Consider the following 10,992-nt stretch of genomic DNA (forward strand, 5'->3'; position numbering starts at 1 on the left):
TGTTTTAGATATATCCTCCTTTCTGATTCTCAACTGATGGTATCCCGACCTCAAGTCTATTTTTGAAAATTACTTTGCACCCTGAAGTTGATCAAATAAATCATCAATTCTTGGCAGTGGGTACTTGTTCTTAATGGTAACTTTATTCAACTGCCGATAGTCGACACACATTCTGAGAGACCCATCTTTCTTTTTGACAAACAAGACTGGGGCACCCCACGGTGAAGCACTCGGCCTGATGAAGCCCTTGTCAAGAAGGTATTTCAACTATTCTCTCAACTCATTAAGTTCTGCTGGAGCCATCCTATAGGGAGGTATAGATATGGGCTGAGTGCCTGGCATGAGATCAATGCCGAAGTCTATGATTCTTTCGGGAGGAAGTCCGGGAAGGTCATCTGGGAAAACTTCTGGAAATTCTCTAACAATTGGCACTGACTGAAGAGCTGGTGGTTCTGATTCTGGATTAATAATGTGAGCCAAATAGGCGAGACACCCCTTACCGATCATTCGTTGTGCCTTAAGATAAGAAATAAACTTACCTACAAGCGATGCTGAACTACCCTTCCACTCTAAGACTTATTCATTTGGAAATTGGAACCTGACTATCTTGGCATGACAATCTAACATGGCATAGCAGGAAGACAACCAATCCATACCCATGATCACATCAAAATCCACCATTTCTAACTCTATGAGATCAGCTTTGGTGTTGCGACCTTGGACTGAAACTATACAGCCTCTATAGACTCTGGTGACTTTCACTGACTCGCCAACTGGAGTAGATACTAGGAATGGCTCACTAAGTTGTTCAGGTTCTAGTCCGAGGTTAATTGCAAAGTATGGAGTCACATATGAAAATGTTGAACCTGGATCCATTATGGCATAAGCATTATGTGAGCAGACTAAAAGTATACCTGTAATAACTTCTGCAGATGCCTCTGCACTCTGACGATCAAGTGTAGCAAATAAACGGGGTTGTCCCCCTCCCTAAGTAACTCGGTCTGCACCTCTGCCTGCTCCATGCCCGGACTGATTATGAGAACCACGAGCCTGAGGTGGTGCAACTGCAGTAGCTGAGGAACTAGAAGGACGAGTTGATCCACCACTGAAATTACGTTGCAACTTTGGGCAGTTGGCCTTTATATGACCAATGTCTCCACAATGATAGCAACCATGAAACCCGAGCTTGCACTGACCTGAATGTTGCCGCTTACATGTTCCACAAAGACTTTGCTGGTGTGAATGTTGCTCAGCATGACTCTGACTATGTGAGGATGATGTCCTAAAATTCTGATTCTGGCGAGACTGATTTCCATTACTCTGAGTACGTCTGAAGGAAGACCCACCACTTGACTGATGACTGAACTGAGCTGGTGTTAATGACTCCTTATTAAAGGAATCCCTTCCGCCTCTGCTGGATGTACCATTAAACCTGCCCGTTATCCGGGATTTCTTGTTATGCTCTTTCTCTTCTCTCCTTTGTTGTCTGTCTTTTTCTAAGTGCTTGGCGAACCCCACAACAGATGAGAAAGCTGTCATTCCTACCGCTGCAGCTGATGTCGTATCCTTAATGTGGTAAGCCAAACCGCCAACAAACCTGCGAATCTTTGCTTTTTCTGTCTTAACCATGTGAGGAGCATGCTTAGCTAACCTTATGAATTCCATGTAGTACTCTTGCACACTTTTATTCCCTTGCTTGAGCTGTTCGAACTCTGTAGCCTTAGCTGCCATATCCTCTTCTGGGATAAAGTTAGCCATAAAGTCCTCTTCAAATTCTTCCCAAGTAGGTGGACCATCATCTTCATCTCTCTCTTTTTCCCACATCTCAAACCAAGCGCCAGCCACATCTCTAAGCTGGTAAGCACCCAGCTCCACAGCTCTGTCATCAAATACTTTCATCACTTGGAGGGCTTTCTTAACACCCTCCATCCATAACATTGGATCTTCATCAACTATAGAACCATGGAACATTTGAGGACTCAACTTCAGAAATTCATTCACTCTTGAGGACTCAGAATTGTTCTGCCTATTTGTTTGAGGTGGAATCTTATCTCTTTTCTCGTTCTGGTTGGCCATAAAGTCCTTAAACATCTCCATAGCACTGTTGACTGCATTGAACATCTGACCCACCTCTGGGGATATAGTTGTTTGAGTCGGAGCTGCTGTTGGGGTTGGCATTGGATCCTGAGGTACTTGCTCATCATGCTCCACCCCTTCTTCATGTTCAACCTGGGGTTCTTGAACCCCCCTTGTGGATTTACCCTTCCTTTTCTGAGTTCGAGCCTTTTTAGTTATGCCTCGAGCCACAATAGTAGCAATAGTTTCTTGAGCAGCACCCTGAGTGTCGGTGTCAGAGTTGCGAGTACGAGCCATTTCTGCGAGTTTTGGAGAAAAGAATACATTAGATAATTTCTTAGAGGTAGGCTCTATTGCACGATCTAAAGTATGAAAAAAAAATTTCCTAAATGCTTGTAGCCTCCTGTTTATAAGTATGGCGCGCTTCATACACATAAACAAGACTCTACTAACACGGCTTCAAAGACCCCTAGGACTCCATAAACCTGAGGCTCTGATACCAAGTTTGTCACGACCCATTTTCTAAACAAGCCGAGACCGGCACTCGATCACTGAACCTGATCGAGCGAACCATCTCTGCTTATTCAATCTATTATAGCTCCACACTTTATATGCAACAAAGCAATACTCTAACCAAATACTCTTGATTAATTGAAATATTTAAATAAATCAACTCCAAAACTTTATTCATTGTAACTACTGAATTATTGCTAAGTTATTATAAAATAACATATGAATCTCAACCCAATTACAATGTCTATGAAGCCTCTACTGATAAACTGATGCACTGCTCAGGACATGAGATTTCCTGGTCAGTTCTCTAGATAAACAAAGAAATAGCTAAATGAAAATGATTCTAAGAATACTCCACGAACAAAAGCGGAGCTCACCAATATCACTGGAAGGGAAGAAAGTCCTAACTCGTAAGCCTGCTCGCCTGCAAATCCGGTTCCTACGTTGTACCGCAGACCAACGTAGGTTCCCAAAAGAGAACGTCAGTACCATCCATTGTACTCAGTGAGTCTCAACAACAGGAGGAGAAACTTTAATAACATATACATTACGAGCAAATGTTCTAAATGCATGTAAAACATAAAGCTTATAAGAATAATTCTAAAATAATTGCATAATAGCAATTTACGAATATTCTAAAAGAAATTCTTTTCTTTTTCTTTCTTTACAAAAAAATTACTTCACTTTATACTTTGGGAGTTCCAACTATCCTGACTTAATTCTGTCTCAGTCACCATGTGATCGGCACGGGTTCGATCCCAAACTGATCGAATAGGTCCAATCCACGAGGTGCCACTCGCTTCATGGTTCTCAGCGCTCATGTATCATACCTTAGCATGGCTAAGTAAATTCTCAGCAACGACACCTTCGGCTCATGTGCTCCCTACTTTGGCACAAGTAGTTTCAGGAAGTCAACGCCTTGGTCAGGACCCTCGGCCTGGACGATGACCCCTTCTCAGAATAACGGATACTCCCCAAAAATCTTTTCTTTCTAAAACTTCTTCCTTGTGACTTTTTCAAGTCTAAATCTTTTCTTTATAGAACATTATGTACATGCTCATATTGGTGCCCTTAAATGTAAAGCATGGCATAAGAATGAAATAAACATATAAAAATATTTCTAAAGACTCTTTCTTCTTCATAATCTTCAACATGAAAATAGCATATAAGAATTACACAAAAATCTAAAAATTTAAGCACATATAGCATAATAGATCATCTAAACTTTTGCTAGAACAATTCTAAATTAATGGGTACCCACTCGCTCTAATTAAATAAAGATAAACTCTTTTAAGCAATTGATCAAACACCTTGTATGCGTGCTTTTGTGAGTTAAACCACTTTAGTAAAGGGTTATATCAACTCACCTCAATACTCCTTGGGCCAATACGTAGACTCCAGTCAAATTTATACCCGTCAAACAATTGTTTCTACAACAATCAGTGTATTTTAATCAATTTTAAAGTACTACACCTAAATATGAAATCTATTGTTGATATAGAGGGAGAAGGGAATTAACTATTCTATTCTTACCTATTACTATTGTAGGGTAATTGACAATAGGGGATTTTACAAACCTGAGTTCAAGAATAAGTGAGTTATGAAGAACCCTAGGATTTTTTTCGCTGCAATATCTGTCCGCCTCTGTTCCTACCCCCGCGTATGTGTTTTTTTTTTTTTAATTATTTTATTTGCTTTCAACCTACTTTTTTTTTCTTTTGTGACTTAACTACTAATTAATGATACCCACCTTTAATACTTAACAATATTAAAATTATTAACATTTTCATAATTGTATATCCAATTATTTAAGTGTGTGTGTGTGTGTGTGTGTGTGTGTGTGTGTATATATATATATCACTATAAACAAGATAAAAATAATAATAATAATAATAATTTAGTTCTATAATTAGCGTATCTTGAAACTTTTATAAATTTAAGGAGTGTTAAAATCCCACACCTGACAAGGCATTTAAACAAAGGCGGATCGAGGATTTAAAGGTTGCAGGTGCCACTCTTTAGGTAAACATCATACCTACCTCTAGTTACAAAGACCGATAGAAAGAGCGGAACCAGTGGCACCCGCATCACTTTTTATCCCATGTTTGGTTAGGATAAACTCGTGGTATAACTAATCCCGAGATTAGTTATTCTGGAATTGTAGTATTCTTTTTATCCGTTTGGGAGAGTGAGATAACTAATCTCAGGATAACTAATCACGGAATAATTAATCATGAAATAACTTATTTTCTAACCAAATGACCTCTGATAGTACAAAGATAGTGCTGGTTATAAAACACTTGAAACCTAAGCTATCAAGCATGTTTGAAGATCCAATACAACACTTTCATCTCTCCAATAGTACAAGTAATATAAACATTTATATTTCATAGACAACAACTGCTCCTTTTTGTCTTCAAAACACCCCATATTTTTTCTTTTTTTTCATATTAGTCTTTAGACACATGCATTGCACGTGTGTCCTATCAATATGTACAAATTTTTTAGAATGATTGATATTATTAAAACACGTAAGTTATGACTAATTAAAAGTTTGAAAATATGAGCTGAATCTTTTACGTAGTTCTTATCAAATATTCATTAATTTTTGTACCAAATAATCTGGATTAAAAAATTATTTAGCAATTCAAATGAGAAACATTATACTACTATTTTTAATGTCAGAATATATTATTCATTTGTTAATAGAATAAGTATCCATAAATTCGATTCTTTTGTATTCCGTGCAATAATAAAATATACTATTCCTATTTAACATGAGTTAAATCACTACAATATCTTATATAAAGATGATACCAAGAAAATCTTTAGTATAACCTCTAGGCATGTACCAATTGAAAGTAATAAAACTTTTTCTTGGCAAAGAGTCCACCATGAAGTCATGAACTATGTCCATGATTGATTTTTGCATAACTTCGTAGTATACGTTATCTCATAAACACAAGCCCTTAGACAACACATCAGCATAAAATGAACTGCTCTAACATATAAATAGATTTACCTATTAAAATGATGTTGAGCAAAATATACCACAGTAATTTTCTGTGGGAGAGAACTTCTGACGATTACAAGGAAAAAAAAAATTAATAAGTGATTTAACACTTTGTTGTGCTTTTACATAGTGCAACAAAAATGTGAAAAGGCCACATTTAATTGTTATAAAAGTTGGAAACTCAAAAGTTTAAACAATTAAAGCAAAAATATGAAAAAGGCCAACGTAACTAAAAAATGTTTCACCATTGCAACTTCCCTGGGAGATGAAACAATCCTCCATTAGTATGAATCAATGTAGCCAAAATTATCATTTAATAGACGTCATTTTTTATGTGAAGGGCAAAATTGTCATTCAAGTTTTTAGGGTTATTTTCGTCTTTCAAACTCTTTTTTCGGGCTTCATACTTATAATATAGTATGATGATGATGATGATTGTCCATGTTGTGCTAAGAGGCTCATTCCACTACTTGGAAACTTACGGTTTCATGTTCTATTTTACTCCCAGATGGGGGTTCTTTTTACCCTTCCCTCAAGGTACTACTTCGCTATCGGTCACGCAAGAGTATTTAGCCTTTCAAGGTGGTCCTTTTTTATTCACGTGCCCCATGCTACTTCGATCAAAGCATAAGCTAGTGATGCTTGTAGTTACTGGACTTTCACCATCTAGGGCGCATCACTCGGGCCGCTTCGCCTGGAAGCACGACACTTGTATTGCACTACCACAACCGTCTCCGGGTCTTTCTTTGGGATGCTTTTGGACATACAACTTGACATCTCAATTTTTAATAATTTCAAGCCTTGATAGTGGGTAGTGACGGAATCAGGATTTGAAGTTTGTGGGTTCGGAATATTAGTCTATTTAAGTTACTGGGTTCCAAATTGATAGTTTGTTCATATTTAATGAATGTCTTAAGATAATACATGGTTTCACCCAAAGCTATTGTTCGACGGAAACTCGCGTCTCGCATGCTAGCTCCGCCCCTGATAGTGGGTGGGTAATTGATCGGACTCTTCACTTTTGGTGTCGCACCCGTATCGATAGGATGTGGGTGTGGAATCCATACCGGATCTGGTCAATCAATTTTGGATACGTTGACCAAAATCGACTGAGAAATTTTGGGACAAATACAATAATTTCTGAAATCAACAAAAAAAAACTAGGGTAAAATTGAAGAAAATAGAATATCCTGTATATAAGAAATTTATATGTCGGTTCTTTTCCTTTTATCTCCTTCTGAAATTTTCCTCTTGATCAAGAGAGTAAATTTTACTGTATTTCCACATTGCTATACATCAGCTTAGTCTTTAGGCTGCTTCTTGTATTTGCCTTCTTTCTTTATGTGGTGTCTTATTTGTTGAGTATATCTTGTACAATCGGATTTCCCCCCATAAAGCCTCACACATGTGGTACACTCGTATGGGAAAATGACACTGTATAACCACTTTTAAAATATAGCCGAGATAACATATATTTCTTGTATATATACACATTCTATATGTTGTATACAAACATTATACAACACTTTTTCAGCTATCGAATGTAAATAGTTTCTGGCGCGGACTTAAAGTGTAAGAAGCCCAAATTTTATTTCCATGCTGGCCCACCCTCTCTAAGGAAAGCACAACGCTCAAAGGCTCAAAAAAAGAGTATCTCCTTGTCTTAATCCTTTTTGCGACTCAAAGAAATCTTTAGGGGATCCATTTATGATAATGGGAATACTTCACTGTAAAAATGCAGACACAAATGTAGACAAACTATATAAACTATACTGATAATTGAAGGGGAAAAGCCAAATATGTTATCAGAAACTTAATATAGATAATCTACTCGATCAGTTCAACTTAAAATCCTTATCTAGTTATCACGCCTTCAAGAAATCCAACAACATCAAATCCAGTGTAATGTCACGTGTGGATATGGGAAAACTAGTGTGTACGCAGACTTTACTCTTTCGAAAAGAAGGCAATCAATCAAGACCTTACCAACAGCCAACTCAAAAGGAATAAACTCTTCTTCTTGCTCAGCATCTATCCAACTTTAGAGGCAATCAATGTCGACAACAACCAAAGAGAAAAATAAAGATGAATGAAATAAGAGGCAGCCAATTTCATAATATAACGAAACAACTCCACATGACAGAAGAAATGATTTTAAATAATTATTTCCAACTAATAGCATGTTTGGCCAAGCTTCTCAACAGAAAAAAAAAAAATGATTTTTTTCCAAAAGCACTTTTTTTTCCTAATTTAAGGTGTTTGGCCAAGCTTATTTGGGAAAAAAGTGCTTTTGGGAAGAAGCAGTTTCAGAGAAGCAGAAAAAAGTAGCTTCTTTCCAAAAGCAGAAGCAGAAGCAGTTTTGGCTTTTCTTCTTACCTAAAATACCCTTAACAAAATATAGTATATACCAAAATAACCCTTAAACCTAATACTTAGGATATTAATTTATAAATATTTCTTCTTATTTTTAGGAAAACTTTCTAATATATAGTGACTTTAGGGGTGAATGCTTTTATATTTGTTGAAGGAATTTTAATATATTTAACTTATATTAAAAGAATTAAGTACTTTTTAATTTTATTTTCATATTTTACTTAAATAAAATAATTTTTTTAATTATTGCATGTAATAACAAAATTTTGATATTATTTATTTACTTATAATATTAATTATTAAGTAAATCTATTCATGTCCTTATTCGTAATTTGACACTTAAAAGCACTTTCTAAAAAGTTTGGTCAAACGCAAATTATTTCTCAAAAGTGCTTTTCAGACTGATTAGCCAAACACAAACTGATTCTCTCCAAAAGTACTTTTTTCAAAAGCACTTTTTTCAAAAATACTTCTCAAATTGAGAAGTGCTTTTTTCAAAAGTACTTTTGAAAAAAGTACTTTTGGAGAAAAGCAGTTTGTGTTTGGCTAATCAGTCTGAAAAACACTTTTGAGAAATAATTTGTGTTTGGCCAAGCTTTTTAGAAAGTGCTTTTAAGTGTCAAATTACGAATAAGGACATGAATAGATTTACTTAATAATTAATATTATAAGTAAATAAATAATATCAAAATTTTGTTATTACATGCAATAATTAAAAAAATTCATTTTATTTAAGTAAAATATGAAAATAAAATTAAAAAGTACTTAATTCTTTTAATATAAGTTAAATATATTAAAATTCCTTCAACAAATATAAAAGCATTCACCCCTAAAGTCACTATATATTAGAAAGTTTTCCTAAAAATAAGAAGAAATATTTATAAATTAATATCCTAAGTATTAGGTTTAAGGGTTATTTTGGTATATCCTAAATTAATAAATGTAGTATTATAAAGTATGTCTTAACACATAAAGGTCAAATGTATTTATTTATTTATCTTCGTTAAAAAGTACTTATTTGAAATTTTGAGGTATTTGGCTAAGACGTAAAAGTATTTTTGAGCGATAACAGAAACAACTTTTATGTATTTTGGAAAAAAACTACAAATTCTAACAACAAAAAATATTTTTTAAATTAGAAATTCAAATTAATTTTTAAGATCATCTTTTTGAAAAAATTGTAAAATATTTGGCTGAAACTCTATTATTAAGGCTAATTTTAATTTGGCTAAAAATAATGGATCTTCATCCAAACCTTTTATAAATGTAGCTCTAAAAACTACACAATTAAAATAAATAGATGCATTTAAAGAAGATATATAAGGAATTACACAGTTGGACTACATTATTCCGTCTATGGATAAAATAATAAAATTCTAGCCAAAGTATTTTCAGAAATTTATGCCAAAGAGAAAAAAATACAGTTGAAATAAATGGTATTCTATCTAAATAATAAACAAAAGAAAATACACAGTTGATATTCTATTATTTTGGATAAACCTTTTTTTATTTGGGTAAAAAAAATGAAGTTCAGCCTAGGTTTTTACTTTGACCCAAAAAAATACGCAGTTAAAAAAAAGGCTATTACATTCAGAGAAGAAATTAGAACAATGTCACATCGAATAAAATATGCATTGTATATTAAGAAGAAGCAAGAAATGCACAATTAAAATAAATAAATTATTGTATATGACTCCCATGCACCTATTACAGCTTGTTTGGATGGTTCTTCGTATCGTATTGTTACTTTAAATACAATGTTTGTTTTGATTGTTACTTAAATTTTATTGTATCGTTAAATCCATCGTTACATAACGATGAAATGTGCCACTTTATGTAACGACCGATTTGGTGTGGTCGCGTCGTTACCTCGTCTTTTTCTCTCAATCTCACCCTTTATTATTATTAAATTATTTTATTTTATCATTTACCCTACTTTTTTATATAGTAATTTTACCTTGTATCATAATTTTTCTTTATAATATTGCAAGTTTATTCTTCATATTGCTGGTGCGTGATATCATAAAACGATAGCAAACGATACAATCTATCCAAACATTGTATTTATCAAACGATACAAGACAATACAATACAGTACGATACGATACATTATGAAACGATCCGTAACAACCATCCAAACAAGCTGTTAGGGATAAAGGCTATCAAACAACCAAGTCCGCAAGATAATTAGTACTACAAATAATTAATGATAAAGTTCACTATTAGCAATTTTTAGAGCATGTAATCGAAAAATAAACTAAGATTCAAAAGTAATTGAAAAGAGGTAGTTTTAACACGAAATAAAATTACAAAAATATTCTATACTTGCAAAAGCATAGAAACCCTATTTTTACTTTTTTAAAAACCCTATAATTTTATATTAGAATTTCACTTGTTAGAAGTTCGAGCTCTGGTATTTTGTTTGGTTTAAAGGTAAAAAATATGTGAGGACTTTCATAGCGAAATTATAAGGAAAAATAGAATTATCACCTGACCAATGATTAATTATTCAAGCTCAAAATATTTTTGCGAATTTTCTGTATCAAAGAAGCATTGCGTGTTTGTGTTTTTAGATCAAACTGGTGGAATATATATCGCAGCGGAAGCAATCACAGAATCTTATTCATGTGTGAATTAAACAATTAGTATATACGGAGATTATACGAGTTAACTCTTGAAGCGTGAACAAAGCAAATCGATATCCTTCTCCAATTCCAGAATTGCAAGACCTCAGCAACCTTCCACAGCCTTCTACTGTGTTACCCAAATAAAAACCGGAAAATAGAGAACTTCGGGTGGGCAAAATTCAAGGAAGAAAAACGTGTGTGTTTTCTGTGTAAAAAACGACCAGCTATATACCATGTATATATAGCTGCATTTTTTAGGTCAAAACACTTTTCCAAAACCTGTTAGGTTTTCTTCTTCCACTAAGGAAAGGTTTCCTTTATTTCCTATTATTCAGGCACAGTAAGGACCGCAGAATTTAATTAACAAGGCTTTCTATTATGGAATTAATT

At 34.2% G+C, this 10,992-nt stretch overlaps 1 protein-coding gene across 1 annotated transcript; it reads right to left on the bottom strand.

Annotated features, from left to right (window-relative positions):
- Window positions 1-267: 267 nt before the first annotated feature.
- On the bottom strand, window positions 268-2,373 carry LOC104223569 (uncharacterized). The gene is made up of 3 exons (XM_070156768.1): window positions 1,008-2,373; window positions 657-866; window positions 268-458 (listed from the first exon to the last, which is right to left on the bottom strand). Exons 1-3 carry the CDS (start codon window positions 2,371-2,373, stop codon window positions 268-270), a joined length of 1,767 nt encoding a protein of 588 aa, XP_070012869.1.
- Window positions 2,374-10,992: the final 8,619 nt, after the last annotated feature.

This window comes from Nicotiana sylvestris, chromosome 9 (assembly GCF_000393655.2).
Source record: "Nicotiana sylvestris chromosome 9, ASM39365v2, whole genome shotgun sequence".
Classification (NCBI taxonomy): domain Eukaryota; kingdom Viridiplantae; phylum Streptophyta; class Magnoliopsida; order Solanales; family Solanaceae; genus Nicotiana; species Nicotiana sylvestris.